We start from the raw sequence: 16828 nt of genomic DNA on the forward strand, positions 1-16828 counted from the left end.
ATAAGGAAAAGTACAATGGGGAGAAGTTGGCAAATATGTTACCATGTGTAAATTACTCCTTCATTAAAATCTCACTTTTTATGGTGTGACTTTGTGTAACTGTCCTCTTCTTTTAACCTGTGCAAACTGACCCACCATGTTCCTATTCAAGGTTTGACTTGCTCTTAGCACGGCTGCCTGGTTCATAGTAGGCATTTAATAAGTATTGACTAACTTCCCAAACACATTTCTAAAATGCTGAAAGGGAACAAAAGCACCTATATACAAACAGCTACAGAGGCAGAGGCAATATCCATTCTACCAAAATGACACATATACATATACATATATATATATATACACATATACATATAAATATAATCACTATACATTCCTGTAGTACAAATGGATATTGTCCCTTTGTCATTTTGCCTAACAGACTAATACCAAATAATTTCTTACACACATTCAAGAAACACATCTAAAATAAAATTAAACATCTTTATTTTTGTTTGCATATTATCAATCACTTCTTCAATAAAACACAATTATTGAACAAAATTCAAGCCCTCAACCAAAAAAAAATTATCCAAAACATTCCTTACAGTGAAAACTTAGCTAAATAAGATTTAACTTTATATATTATTTTATGTTGTAAAAGTCCCCTAGGCATACAAAACACAAGTATTGTTTGCCTCAGTGCCTAAATATTGACCCCCCATTATTTTTCCCCCAGAGAATACTGAAATTATGTTCTCAAATAGCTTACTCAAATAACAGGGTTGTGTTGTTTTGTTTTGTTTTGTTTTGTTTTGTTTGGGGGGGGGCATGATGAGCATCCTACTCATCATTTCCCATAGAACAAAAATACTCCATCACAAACACATACAACAGTTTATTGAGCCATTCCTCAATTGATGGGTATTCCTCAATTTAAAAAAAAAAATCTTTTTTTGTTCTTCCCTGAGTGGTGTTGTTAGGTCAAAGGATATGCATGAATTTATAGCCCTTTGGGCACAGATCATATCTTTCGATGATTTATCAGTTGGGGCTGGCTCTTATACTCAAATTCGTTAGCACAGTGCTAAAAAGGTCAAGATTGCACAGCTATTTTGGTATATATACTAAAACTGGTCCACAACCCAATACTCTTAATCTCTATGTGGCAGAGGTCAAATGATCTCCCAATGTTGCAGGCAGTGCTTTTGTCTATAAGCTAGAAAGCAGTTTCATCTATACTGGAGTTCTTGATGCTAATGACATCACAGAAGCACTCCTTCCCCCTCTAACTCCCACTTATTAAAAAATAAGTAAAAAGTGACTTAGATTCTAGGATAGTGTCTGTCTTAATATTAAAAATCTGAATGTTACATTGGAAGTTTTACAATATTATGCAACCAGACTTGAAATTTGAGCTGACAAACTGCCAAAAAAAAATGCACATCATCAAAACATGAGGATATACAGAAATGTGAACTAAGACTTAATAAAGAAAACTTCAGGTGTTGGTACCAGGCAAGAAATTCTTAGACTTTATCCAATTTTTCCTTGAAGCTCTCACTAAGCTGTTCAAATGCTAGCACCACATTATCAGTCTCGTCTTCACATAGTTCCCTCAAAGAAACACTGTAAGAAAGAATGAGAAAAGGTCATGTAGTTATATTAATCTTGGAAAATTATCTTCTTAGATGTCTGATTAGGCAAGATTTTAGTTTGTACAAAACATTCTTGTGGCAATTAAGTGGCACAGTGAAGAGTCAGAAGGACCTTAACTCAGACAATTAATACTTAACAGCTGTGTGACCCTAGGGAAATCACTTAAACTCCATTTGCATCAGAAAAAAAAAAAACCATAAAAAAAAAAGAAAGAAACACTTTTCCCCATTTTTTATATTTTCTTCAGAAGCCTTGGTTTTGTATGCAACTGGCAGGTGAAATTTTATGTGCAATCCTAAGGAGAAAATTATTTTCACAGTGGCCCTGCCAATAGACCATAGATTTTCAGAGGATTTTGCAAGAATCAATTTCTTGAAAAAGAGACTTCCATTGAAAAATTCAATTTCCTCTTCATGATTAATATTTTCTAAATTTCACAAATCCTAGGTAGTTAGATTGTATCTTTTCCACTTCCTTCCTTTTCAAGAGGACATTTTCAAACTTTCCTGATACTCTGTTCTACCTTTCAGCACCCAGTACATATCTTGCAAACAATAAGCAATTGATAACTATTATTGATGGATCAAGCTAAAGAACCCTAGATGGTATCTAGAACTAATAGAACCAATCTAGAACTAGAACCAATCTCCAGCAAACTTCATCAGTCAGATGAGGCAGAAGCATTGCCAATTGGATAAAACTTAGTCCTGCAATTATAAGGACACAACACCAGACAATATGGACACTACGGAAATTAAAAGCATACTTACCCAGGCCCCTAACATGATCAACATCTATGAATTAATACACAGGATGGTTGTCTTTGGAAATATGGGAAGGATGCTATGGGACAGGAAGCTACAAATAGAAATAGCATCTGGATTCGAGGATTTAAAGAGAAATCTGTGCTGCTATTCTCTAGTATTGCTAGAAAGCTTTTCCCCTGAAAGAGATTTCCCTAGAGAGGAACTACTCTGCTGGTCTCAATACACATGGTAGGACAAATTCAAATAGAGAATATCAATCAAATCAAAATTGCAAGAACTTCTAATTTCCCTAAGGCATTAATAGACATAGGATTTCTGATTAATAGTTTGTTCTAAAATCTTGAGAGTTGACTCATATCAGATTTTCTTAAATACCTTAGTCTATGTCAAGGTTGGGGAAAAAAAGTCCTAACAATACCTTATTAGAAAAGGCATAGAAAAGAGAGTTCAATCTGAGCATGTCCTGACTACCACTCATTTTCTGTGTAAGGTAAACAAATCAAATGAGTCTCAATTTCTTCATTTATAAAATGCATTTTCATAAGGTCCTAGGTCTAGAAGAAACCTTAGCAGTTGCCTGGTCTAATCAACGCATTTTGAAGATGTGGAAACTGTGACAAGGAAAGTTAACTCTCTTTTTCTATTTTCCTGGTACTCTACTTCCTCCCCTAAGACTCTGGGCTGCTCCTTGGTGAGCCTTCCACCATAACTAGCTCAAACTCAGACCCACTATGCTATTCCCCAACAATGGGGATGTCCAACTGGTCATCTTTGAGAAAGAAGGACCAACAACAACACAAAAGCATTTACTGTCATGGAACAACAGGTAAATATCTTCTTATCTGTCATGACATATATCCCCACCTCTCCCTTCACTTTCTACCTCTAACTCTAGGAGGAACAATCAAACCAACAATACTATTCCTGAAATTATTATCATTAAGTATTAATTAAAGGGTAAGAACAACAAAAATAACACACACACACACACACACACACATACACACCTTATCCTGATTTCATTGTGTATATGCATGTTACATGCATATGTATAAATATCATGAAAAAGTTATATATTGTTTATGTATGTGTATACATATCAATATGAAGTGTGTATCTTTATCTAAGTGTGTGTATGTGTGTGTGAATACATACATTGAAAGATCTCTGGCAAATACTAATTCTGTGACAATGTGGGGGAATGATACAGAAAATGGCTTTCCATCTCCTATAGCAAATCTTTATTGCTTACCTGACCACAACATCTCTCAGTCATCATCCTTTATACTTTATCCTAACATCATGTGAGCTTTTGCAAGACAGGGTCTATCTTGTTTTTTTGTATTTGCAATCTTAGAACTTCACATGTTGTTTGGCAATATTTATGAACACTTTTACTTTCACTCATTCATTCATTATCCTAGGTCACATTAGGTGATCTCTAAAGTTGATTTGAAGTCTTACTGCACAAGCTGGAATGGCCCTCTAAAAATTAGGAATTTGCCTATAGCAATATTTTTTTTTACTTTAGATTATGTGACTTTTATTGAAATATGAAGATTGTATATCTCTTGACAACCATCCTTTATTTTTTCTTTTATTAAACCTTTTTATTTTCAAAACATATGCATGGATAATTTGTCAACATTGACCCTTGTATCCCTTTGGAACCCTGTGTTCCAAATTTTCCCCCTTTCCTCCACCTCCTACACTAGATGGCGTAATCCAACATATGTTAATCATGTACAATTCTTATATATATATATATATATATATATATATATATATATATATATATATATATATATTTCCACAAATATCATCTATAGCAATATTTAAAGGTAGTCTCCAACTTAAAGTTCTTTGCATACTGATCTAATTCCCACTGAATGATTAGTGGCCAAAGAAGTTCTTTTTCTTCCCCAGAAACATTTTCTTTGTTTCCTCTTTCATATTTGTCATTAGCCAGCTGCTGACTGGTCTCCCTCCCCCCCCCCAATTCCTAGCTTTGTTTTCCATTTCTCCCCCCTGCAGAATGGTTCCTAGGGTGTTTGTGCAATAGCACGCTTGGGAGGGATGGGAGGAGAACAAGGGAAAAGATCTATTTTCTCCTCCTTTTCTTCTACCATTGTGGTGAGAATACTCAAGTTCCAGCAAGCCCCACCATTGGCTATCTTCTGCCCTCCCTTCCCTCAACTCTTGTACCTCTTCAACTTCTTTTGAATTAATCCCTAAGACTACATAGTTTTGATCTCCTCTGAAATGGATAAACTTTACTCAAATGCTTTGTCTGAAGATTTGCCATTTATCTGTCACCCACTGGTGATTTTTATCTTAGTAAGAGAGGAGTAGAGGGTTGGGAGAAGATTTGATGTTTGTTATCAATTTTTTGTTTGCTTATTGTTTTTTAAGGTCTTAGACAATTTCAAAAATGGTCACAGACTGAGGGAAGAGAGAAAGCTTGGTATGAGTGTGGGCAGCCCGCTTAACTTTATGGGGGGGCAGCGGAAACTTCCCAAGACTAACTTACAAACAAGTTGACACACACACACACACACACACACACACACACACACACACACACACACTTTTTTTCCCCACAGGATTATTGCTAATTCGTTCTCTTAGCTATCAAAACAATTCAGATTTGTCTTCCTAATAACAGCCAGACAGTCAATAGCATTCACTATGTGTTTTGATACAAAGGCAAAATTCTAGTAATTGCCCTTACAGAGCTTACATTCTAATAGGGAAACCAAATATAAGAACTAGTACATTCTAAAAAATGGGAGGTGATCCCAGAGGGAAGAAATTAAGAGTGGGAGTTGGGAAAGGCCTCTTTCAAAAGGCAGACTTCCAGTAGAACATTAAGGGAGGTCAGGGAAGTCAAAATGCCCTCTAAGCATGGAATCAGTTACTAGAAAGCTGACTTTCAGAATCAGAATCAAAATCAGAACATGGAATGTCATGTTTGAGAAAGAGCAAGAAGGCCAACATCTCATGGAGGAGATAAAATGTAAGAAGCTTGAAAAGGTAGGGCACAAGTTAGGAAGGGATTTAAGGGCCAAACAGAGGACTTTATATTTCTTTGTATTTATCATCAAGGCAATAGGGAGCCATATGAATTTATTGAATGGAGTGTTGAGAGGATATTTGATAGAGTCAACCAGTTGTATAAGAAATGATATTAACAGTAATAATAGCTAGCATTTATATAGTATCTACTATGTGCTAACCACTGTGCTAAATGCTTGTCTCATTTGTAATGAAAATTACTTAGGCAGCTGAGTAGCAGATGAGTTTGAGCAGGAAAAGACTCGGGGCAGGGAGAAACTATTATTATTGTTCATATGTAAGGTGATAAGGGCCTATGCCAGGGTGGTAGCAATGTAAGTGGAGAGAAGAGAGTTAAAAGAGAGAATTACTGCTGATTTGGATGAAGGAACAAAGACTTATGGCCTCAAGGAAACCCTGTAAGAAGGGTTTCCCAGAAATGTTAAACAATAGCAAGATTTTCCTGAGAATTCCAGTCTTTGTAAGAAGATTCCAAAGGGGTCCCCATTTAGACTTCATCAAGGTGGGGAAATAATGACCCACTGGAAATGATCCACCAACAAAGGCAAAACCAGCAAAGACAGAAGTGACCTTATCAGAAAAAAAAAGCCTGAAATTTTTGTAGGGTACCTGATAGATTGAAGGATGAGGGAAAAGTCTTTCAGTAACATATAAGCTTCACCTTCATTGATCCTAAATAAAACAAAATGTCTAAATTAATAAACATTTACAATAATTTCTTTAGCATTTTTACTTTAAAACATTTAAATAAACATTTAACATAATTTCTTTACTATTTTAAAAAAATTTCTTTACTCTTATCAAGTTAACTTACAACTATAGCTGTTCATTTCGACAATATACTTTTAAGTTTCACCTGCCTGGCAAAGTGAACATAACAGAGATTTCCTAAACTCCTGTCCTATTTTCCAAAGTCATGGGCATAAAAGATTCCTTATCAGCCTCCACTGTCCATCCCTCCCACCTCTGGGCATCTTTAAACAACCTTTGAGATATTAATTAGCATTTCTGTAGACAGATCTGGCACCTGGATGCATCCTAGATGCAATCCATCTGGCTCTTCTTTGATCCTTCCCTGTGAGCTAACAAATTTCCCCTGGTACTTCCCTTGAAAAACCCCCAAGATTGTATTTCCTCTGTTAAAGATGTGTTCATGATGAATGTCATGAACACATGTTCAGTTTTTTTCATGGCTAAACTCACTATGAGGTACTCTCTCTCTCCTTCATATTGTCTTTCCTTTAATGGCATTGTCCTCCTTATTATAGCTAACTCTGGTTAATCTCCTACAGAGCTTTAATCTGCTAGTCAGGTCTCATGGTATATTCCTTTAATGATTTCTTCCAAACTTATTTCCTTGGTAACCCTATTACTCTCCCAAATCTATTTCACATTTACTACTTCTGGTGTCTATTTTATCTCTTCATTTTGTCTGTAGCCTTTTCTCCTAAATAAATATCCCTTTGACAAAGAGAATGGCCAGTGTGAATTTGTCACATGTTTATTTTAAACTAGGAATTACTACTCTGACCTTATCATTGATATGTGACTTTTCTAATCAAGAACATTTAATAGTCTCCTACTGCCTCCCAAAAGGCATCCCTGTCCTCCTAGATTTGGTGCCATTCTTTCTTTCAATGATTTGGTTCAATTCAATTTAATTCTCTAATTAAGTAACTGCTTTATGCAAGGCATTTTCTTCCAATGGAGCATTGAATGGAGTCTTAATATAAAAACAAATTAGCTTTTATGCCCAGCAGTTCATGTCCTAGATCAGCTTCAGAGTTTTAGAGTTAGGATAGGTACTCTGGCATTTTGAATATTGCTTTGGATAAAAGATTGAGGAATTATGAGATCAAACCTCCATTACAAGGAATTTTCAGAAGGGTAAAGAAATAACAAGGCTTTCCTAAGTACATAGATAAACAGGAATAATTCTATGACTATGAGGAGTTTACATTCTACTAGGGAGTATAATATATAGTAAATGCAAGGTATACATATATACCTTTATGTGTGTGTGTGTGTGTGTGTGTGTGTATGTGTGTATGAAGTCATTGCAAAAGAAATGCTACTTCCCTACATATATACTTTGTCCCAAGAGTTTGCTGCCTTGGTATAGAGGATAGAGAGCCAGCCTTGAGACAATAGAGACTTGAGATCAAATGCTAAATAACACTCATTGGCAGTGTGAGCCTGCACAATTTACTTAATCTCTCAATATGCTAGGCAACTCCAGAAAATTGCATTGAAAGTACTGACCTGTATTGATATAAGGAATTCCCTTATCTAAAAGTTCCCTCAACCAAAAAAAGGAACAAAGAAAAAAAAACAAACAAACAAACAAACAAGTCTGGCATCTCTCCTTATGTTACATTCCAATCAAACTATTTTCTTTTTCCTATATAAATTCTACCCTGTTAAGCCTCTGTATTACTGTTCAAATTGTTTCCAGTGTCTGAAAAGAATTCAGTGCTCATCTTGAATATTCACACATCCTTTGTGTGTAGAAATGCTACTGATTTCTTTAAAGTCCACTTCAAATGTCACCTTCCCCAAGGAACTGTCCTTAATCCCCAAGTCAATGGACTCCTGAGAGGACAAGTACAAGATAATGGACCCGAATTTTGAACAGCAAACCAGACATACTAAAAAGGATAAGTTGGTGTATAAAGATATTAGATCCAACTCCCTTGTATTGACATATATTCAAGAACAGTTAAATCCCTTGAAGTAAGGATAGATCCCTGATTATAAGGAGAACTGGATTTTTAAACTTAATCCATGACAGACCAGTTCTATTCTGAACCAAGTTTACAAATAGAGAACTATTACTTCAGCTGTTAAAGGACAAAAATAATTAAGTATAATGTACAGATTTAATTTAGCCTTGTAAGTAGCATATTGCACTAAGAGTCAGGAGACCGAAGTTCAAATCTTGCCTCTAACATTTATTAACTATATGGCTGGCATTAAATTCTTAATGATAAAAATCATTACCTACCTGTTATCTTGTTCTATTCCTTTCAGAGAACCATGTTTATAGAAATCAAGGACATAGGCATTGAGTGGCAATCTTCTCCCTAGAGTGTCAATTTTCTCTAAGTAAAGCACAGGAGCTTGGGAGGAAGTAACACCAATTGTCCGTAGAATGATCTGAAAAAGAAGTTTCCTTCAGTTTACCCTTCATGTAAGTATTTATTACATTATATTTTTTATTTCATGGATTATCTTTTAAAATGGAATAAGAGATGTCATCAAGGAAATATGTAATAAGATACGCTTGTTACTTGAGAGACAAAAGATGATCAATCAGAATACTTTATCAGTAGTCTCTTGATATCAACAGAAAGGGGAAAGTTCTCCATTATGTTGAATAGAGTCCTTGTAGTTAACTTATGGGAGGAGTTTTCTAATTTTTTTTTAATTTTCAATGCTATTTTAACTTTTCAAATATATGTAAAGATAGTTTTCAACATTTATTTTTATAAGACTTTGTATTCCAAATTTTTCTTCCTCCTTCCCTTGCTTTCTCCCTCCCCAAGAGAGCAAGAAATCTGATATAGGTTAAATATATACAATTCTTTTAAACATATTTCCATATTTGTCATGTTATGCAAAAAAAAAATCAAACCAAAATGGAAAAACCACAAGAAAGAAACAAAGAAAAGTGAAAATACTATACTTCTATCCATATTCAGTCTCTCTCTGAATGCAGATGGTATTTTCCATCTCAAGTCTATGGGAATTGCCTTCAATCACCTCATTGTTGAGAAGAGCCAAGTCCACCATTCTTGATCACCACATAATCTTGTTGTTACTATATGCAATGTTCTTTTGGCTCTGCTCACTTCACTTTGCACCAGTTCATGTAAATCTTTCTAGGCTTTTCTGAAATCAGCCTAATTATCCTTTTTTTTATAGAACAATAATATTCGATTACATTCATATACCATAATTTATTCAGCCATTCCCCAACTGATAGGCATCTACTCAATTTCCATTCAAAAAGGCCTTCTACAAACATTTTTGCACAGATGAGTCCTTTTCCCTCTTTTGTGATCTTTTGGAATACAGTGGTACTGCTGGATCAAAGCTTCTGTACAGTTTTACAGCCCTTTTGATATGGTTCCAAATTGCTCTCCAGAATGGTTGGGTCGTTTCAAAAACTCCACCAATAAGGCATTAGTGTCCCAATTTTCTCACATCCCCTCCAATATTTATCATTCATTATCTTTCCCTGTTGTCTTAGCTAATCTGAGAGGTGGGAAGTGATACCTCACAGTGAGCACATGAATTTTATAGGATGAACAAGCCTGGATGAATTGTAATTTAAATGGTTAAAGGGAACTCTGAAATAAATATGATCATAGATCCATTGGTATACTGGAAAATTTTTATTTATGTAAGCTAAATCCAACTTCTAGAAACACAATCATTTGTATTATTGTTATTCTCATCAGTACTAAAACACATAAAGAAAATTTAATACAGTAGATGGCATGGTTTGATAGAAAACCGACATGGGAGGAAGAAGACTCCTTTTCAAGGTCTGTCTCTGGTAATAATATGAGGCAAGACATTTAACCTCTCAGTTCACTAGGCAATTCCTTAAAACAATTTTTTTAAGGAAAAAGTATTGATCTCTACATTGATAATGATAATTTCCACATCTAGGAATTGTTTATATCAGTGAAAGTGTAGGTCTAGCTCCTATTCCTGTCATTATTAAAATGTAGTAGGATGTGATAGATCAAGAGTCAAGAAAGAATCAGAAAGAGTCAAGTTCAAGTTCTTCCACTGATACACTACTGGACATGGGATTCTCAGTCTCTCCAAATCTCTTTCTTAAGGCTCTAAGTAAGGCTATAAAAGGAGCTTTCCCGCTAGAAAACAGATAAAATCACAGATCTGGAACTCCCCTCACAAAAAAAGAAGAAAATCATCTTTATAGCACTCATTTAAAGAAGGAGTAGATAATAGAAAAAGAAAGAGACTATTTGGAAGCAAATGTGTATGTCTTGTTAATGAAAGAACTGGATCTCACAATGGTAGAATGCTGAGCTCTGCTTAACACTTTTCAGTTTTGGAAAATAAAATGACCTGGACATATGGAACTACCACATCATAATTATGGCACTCTTGCCATCAGACAGAAGTTTGATTACATTTCAAACCATGCTAACATGGAGGCTTATTTTCATTTCATATTTCTAATTAGAAAAGGAAATACAGGGTACAAGGAACAGTGGGTAGCCCATAACTAGTGTCTACCAAGTAAATGTATACCAAATAAGCCCAAATAAAAGAATTTAGATGAATGATTTTTACCTCATCTGATTTTTTTAAAAGTATGATCTTATATGAATTCATCAATAATGAAGAAAATGGAACCAGGAGACAATAACTATTACAAGGTGAACAAAGAAAATGCTGAATGACAGCTCCATTCAGCTTCAATTGGTCACTGACAATCTTATATATAGAAGGCAGACAATTAAAAACCTTTCCCTCCTCTTAGTATAGAGAGATGTTTGCTTGGTTAGTTAATTTTGCTTAATTATTTCCTTTGTTATAAGAAAAAGTCCTCTGGTAAGGTAGGGATAAGAAGGCTGATGATTATGATATAATTTTTTTTAAAGTTATCTTTCTTTAAGTCTAGGCTTTCTATATAAACGTGTATCTGTTGAGAAGGAAGAAGGGAGGGAGGGAGGGAAGGAGGAAGGGAGAAAGGGAAGAAGGAAAGCAGGAAAGAAGTGAGGAAGAAAGAGGGAAGAAGGAAGGAGGGAATTAAGAGGGAAGGAAAGAAGGAAAGGAAAGAAGGAAGGAAATGAGAAAGGAAGGAAAATATATATATGAAGGATTCACTATATGCCAGGCACTGTCCTAAAGAGATGAAGAAATCCTACAATGAATTCAACACAATTCTCCAAATGAATCAGTAGATACTTTCATAATCAGTCCCATAGTCACTTTAGGTGAGTCAGTGACACAGATATAAAAGTGGATCTAAGGAAGAATGCCTCTCACCATCACTACCACCCCTCAAGTCTTTGAAATTATTGTTCAGGCTGAAGAAATAAATGAAGACAAAGTCCATAAACCACTAAGAAACTATTACATCCCTATAAATGCTGTCTACACACATAATAGGAAGATCCTTAATAAAAATGTGAGGAGAAAAAAAAATAGGCTTTCTCAGTCCATTTTCTCTATCAGCCTACATCTTCATAATCAGACAAGGGAAAATTGTGTAGAGAATACACTGACACTGATCAGTGTGCTCATTCTTTTATTATTAAAAAATTGAATCAAGAAAGCAAAGGATAGTCCAAAAGGCTGTCTTCTTTGAATATATTGACATTATAAAAGATATCTTGGCAGATGTAGTTAGAGATAGTGGTGATGAGTGACTTTTGTTTGCCAAAGAAATTCATTTTTCTCATTAGAGGCAACCCAGTTCTTCAAGCTGGACCTAGAGTCAGAAAGACTTAGTAAAAATCTAGCTTCAGCCACTTACTAGCTGAATGATTCAAGGCAAGTGCCTCAACCTCTGTTTGTCTCAGTTTCCTCAACTGTAGAAGGGGATTAATAACAGTATCTATCTCACTGAATTGTTGTGAGGATCAATAAGATTTTTAAGGCACCAAGTACAGTGCCTAACACATTAGTTCTAGCTAAATGCTTATTCCCATTCTTTCCCACCTTCCACACATTAGCTCCCCTTATGGAGAATGTTCTGCATTGGAACAAAAGAAGAGCACTATGATTAATAATGAAGTTCAGATATTCCTTAATGTGGATAACACTACAAAGATTCAAGTAATCATGAATGCTATAGAGATCCTTCATTGAGATTCACAACTACTCAAAAGAGATAAACCTAGCAGTACATTCAGGAAAAGGCCAGTGGTTAAAGATTTAAACAATACCTATTTTCCAAATCATAATACACATTTGGATGAGCAACTGACTCACTGAGACAGACTATCACTATATTTTGAACAAGCACTGGAGATGGACAATAAGCTCAACCTAAAATTAACTAGGAAAAAGAATATAGGCGGGATTGAATTTGAGAAACTGTACAATGCTTTCAACATAAAAAGACACTTCGGACAGAACCATCTCTTTGAACACCAAATGCTCTTCTAAGGATATTTATAGCTGGAAATCAGAAATATTACAGTCTCTCAGGGGTCATCAAACTACGGCCCGTGGGCCAGATGCGACAGCTGAGGACGATTATCCCCCTCACCCAGGACTATGAAGTTTCTTTATTTAAAAGCCCACAAAACAAAGGTTTTGTTTTTACTATAGTCCGACCCTCCAACAGTCTGAGGGACAGTGAACTGGCCCCCTATTTAAAAAGTTTCAGGACCCCTACATCAAAAGTGACAAGTCTCTTAAAAAGCAAAGGATTAATGCATGATATACATAAATAGGTTGCACAATGTTATTAACAGTGATCTGTGAGCCAAAAGAGGTATAACTATACCATTCAGGAATTATATAATTAGACAAAAGACTTTTGGTCATGTTGTAAGAGCAAGAATAACATGTACTTAGATCTAGATAGATATCTCTTGATATAGACATATATAGCTATATTCATATGTGTGTATATATAATATATGATACATGTACATGTAGAATAATAGAATCTATGCATATACACACATACAAAAACAGAATTTGAAGATAATTTTGTGGAAAAAAGAAATAATGCAGAAAGAAGAAAGAAAATTCACAGAAAGCAGAACACAGATTAAGATGACATGACTTCCTTTTATTTTGATGTTATCTTGTTTTGTGTTTATTTGAGGTGTATTTATTCATTTTTCTTAATTAAAAAAACAAAATTAATTCCATTTTCTCTTTTTATCTTTAATAAAAGGATCAAAGATAATTTATCTTGCTTTCATAAATTTAATATGTTGTGTATATATTTTTGTCTGCTGTATAATTTTTTTATTATTTCTAGAATGTGTTCTTTATCCCATATATCATTTTTAGTTTCCTTTTAGGTCAATATCTTTTGGTTATATTTTCTATCTTGATTATTATTTTATTTGATTATAAATTACAAAGGTGGAATTTAAAACTTATTCCTTTATAAATTCATTTACAACTTATCTATGGTCTAAGAACATATTCCATTGTGAATATACCATATATATGGGGAGTAAGAATATACATATACTTATATGTATATGTAAAGCTATAGAATATATTTTTAATAGTAGTACATTCAAAACTATAACTCCTTTGTTATTTTATTGCTTAATCATAAAGTATTAATGAGATGTTGAAATATCCTGTTATTGATTTTCTAATTTTCTTTACAACTCTTCTTTCATAAACTTAGTTGATATGCCATTTAGTAAATGTTTCATAATTCTATTTGTCATTGAAAATAACATCTTTAATAATAATAAAATACTCTTTTTACTTTTTATTAATACTTTGTAATTTCAACTCAAGTTTGCCTCAACATTCAACATCAATGCAACTTTAAAGAGAGCCTGAGGATACAAGTACAAAATTAAAACAGCCCCTGCTTTCAATGAGATTACATTTTAAAAGGGGAGACAACTTGTGTACATATATAATCATATATAAAATGAATATAATTACAAGGCAAATTGGGGTGAGAGGAAGGTATCAGTAACTGGGACAATGAGAAGGGATTCAAGCAAAAAGTCTCATTGTTTTGAAGGAAACTAAGGATCTCAAAAAGTAAAGGTGAATACACCCCAAGTATAGAGGATAACCTGACTAAAAAAAGGCATAGAGATTGGAGATAGAATGTTGCATTTCAGGAAAAGTAAAGTCAATTTGGCTGATAGAAGAACATGGATAGGGAAGTGTTTGTAATAAGCTTGGAAAAGTAAGTTAAAGAGTGTTCATCAATGGCTTTAAATACCAAAGAGGAGAATAAGTTTTTTGTCCAAGAAGTTATAGAGAGTTCCTGGAGTTTACTAAACAAGGGAGTGACATGGATAGATCCATGCTTTAGAAATGTCATTTTTGGTGCTATGCAGAAGCAATATTGGTGAGAGTAAAGATATAAGACAACAGTGTAAGGAGGTTATTGTAATCTATCAGGCAAGAGGAAATGATGACCTGAACTATGGTGGAGATCATGTGAATGCTAAAATGTGGGGTAGATAAGAAAGATTTTGTGGAGGTGGAATCAACAAGACTTGACAACTGATCAGATCTATGACAGATAATCTTTATGCTTCTAAAACTTGTATTAAGCAAATTAAATTTTTAGTTAACCACTTAGCTAGCATCCTGTAAAACTGGTTCATTACCAGTTTACATTAAACATTTTTTAGAAACTTTCTTAAGTGTTTTTCTGAAATTTAGTAAACAGCTGCTTTTTTTCTATTTTTAGCAAATCTTATCATTCTTAATCCTCGCTCTGCCTTCTGGTACATTACTTCTATCTATATTGTTTCTATAACTGTCTCCAACTGAGTAGCTTTCCTAGGTTTTTTTTTTTTTTTTTCTGATTCTTCCGTTATTTCCCTTAGACAGCCCTCAAGTTCGGTTTTAAACATATTCTTTTGTTTTGTATATTTTCCGTTGATATCTCCCTAAGATTCTACAAAGTAATTTTTTTATTACTTTGTGATTTTTTTAAACAAACTTTATTTTTCATTTAATTCTTTCAATTATTCTTTATTAAGAAAAATCTATTCTTGGTAATTTTTTAGCATATCATTTCTCTAAATATTTTACAGGAGCTTTTAAAAAAACACATAATAATGTTTTATTGAATAAGAGAGTTTGGTGCTATTGTTTTGATTTGCTCCTTCCTTTGAATGGCTTATTTTCAGTCTTCTGTGACTTTCTAGTTTAGCTTCTTTCTTTCTTTCTTCTTTCCTTCTTCCCTCCTTCCCTCTCTCCTTCCTTCCCTCCCATCTTCCCTTTCTCCCTTCACCTTCCCATTCTCCCTCCCTCCTTCTTTCCTTCCTTCCTTCCTTCCTTCCTTCCTTCCTTCCTTTCTTCCTTCCTTCCTTCCTTTCTTCCTTTCTTCCTTCTTTTCTTCCTTCCTTTTTTCCTTTCTTCCTTCCTTGCTTTCTTTCTTTCTCTCTTTCTCTCTCTTTCTTTTTCTCTCTTTCTTTCTTTCATCTTCTCTGCCTCTAGTGTCTCCTCCCTTTCCTGATTTGGTAAATTTAAAAGGAGAGAACAAGCATTTATTAAGTGCAAACTATATGATAGATGCTGTGCTAGTGATTTATAAATATTATCTCATTTGGTCATCACAAAAACCTGAGAGATAGGTGTTATTGTTCCCATTTTACAGGTGAGGAAACTGAGGTGGGCAGGAGCTAAGTGACTTTTCCAGGACTGCATGACTATAAAGTATCTGGGATCAAATTTTGACTCAGATCTTCCTGACCCCAGGCCCAGTACTCTGCCCATTAAGCCTAAGTGAGTGCATACAAACTCATCTAACCCAATATATCTATTCAACTCAAGAATATCCACCACATTTTGCTATCTGCCCTGCTGCAATTCATTAACTCCTCCATCCACCAAACCCTAATAAATACATATAAACACACAACACACATATATATGTGTATGTATGTAAATGTATATGTGTACATTTGTGAGTGTGTGTATGTGTATGAAGAGAGAGAGAGAGAGAGAGAGAGAGAGAGAGAGAGAGAGAGAGAGAGCACATTCTATTAGAATGTAAACTTTTTGATGAACAAAATGGTCTATTTTGCATTTGTGACTCCAGAGCCTGGTGCACAGCAGATACTTAATAAGTGCTTTTATTTTTCATTCATATTCTTTAGTCTCTCACTTGAGAATATTATTGAAACCAGTGGCTTTAACTATAAAACCCATGCAAATGACCCCCAAAGTATGGAAACTAGATATAAAGCTTTGTCCTAAAACACTGCTTTATTAATTGTCAAAAAAGGAAATGAGATTAATCAATAATGAACTGTTCTTAATGAACACCTGCTGGCCTCTGAGATTACTGGATCCTTTTCTAAATGTTTACTAAACATCTCTTTTTAATATGGTCTAAACCAAAGGAATTCATTGTCTCTGGCTGATAGTTATATGACCCACCTCCACTATTTCTTCCCACTAATTTAGCCTTCAACCACTGCTAGACTTATTTTAGTTATAAAAAGACCTAGCCACATCATTGAAGCTAGATAGCACAGGGGATAGAGTCCTAAGTTTGGAATCAGGAAAGACTCATATTCCTGAGTTTAAATGTAACTTACAATATAAGTCTAAGCAAGTAATTTACCCCTTTTTGCCTTAGTTTCTCATCTGTAAAATAGGTAAAGAAATAGCAAGCCACTCAAGTA

General features: G+C 34.4%; 1 protein-coding gene across 1 annotated transcript in view; it reads right to left on the reverse strand.

Annotated features, from left to right (window-relative positions):
- Positions 1-466: 466 nt before the first annotated feature.
- Positions 467-16828, reverse strand: part of LOC127539794 (probable ATP-dependent RNA helicase DDX60) — a 94946-nt gene continuing 78584 nt past the window's right edge. The window contains exons 34-36 of the mRNA XM_051964131.1: positions 8482-8633; positions 6087-6149; positions 467-1605 (exon numbers count right to left, since the gene is read on the reverse strand). Of these exons, the coding sequence (XP_051820091.1) occupies positions 1506-1605; positions 6087-6149; positions 8482-8633 (315 nt within the window). The 3' untranslated portion in view covers positions 467-1505. The remainder of the gene's footprint in view (positions 1606-6086; positions 6150-8481; positions 8634-16828) is intronic.

This window comes from Antechinus flavipes, chromosome 6 (genome assembly GCF_016432865.1).
Source record: "Antechinus flavipes isolate AdamAnt ecotype Samford, QLD, Australia chromosome 6, AdamAnt_v2, whole genome shotgun sequence".
In the NCBI taxonomy this organism is placed as follows: domain Eukaryota; kingdom Metazoa; phylum Chordata; class Mammalia; order Dasyuromorphia; family Dasyuridae; genus Antechinus; species Antechinus flavipes.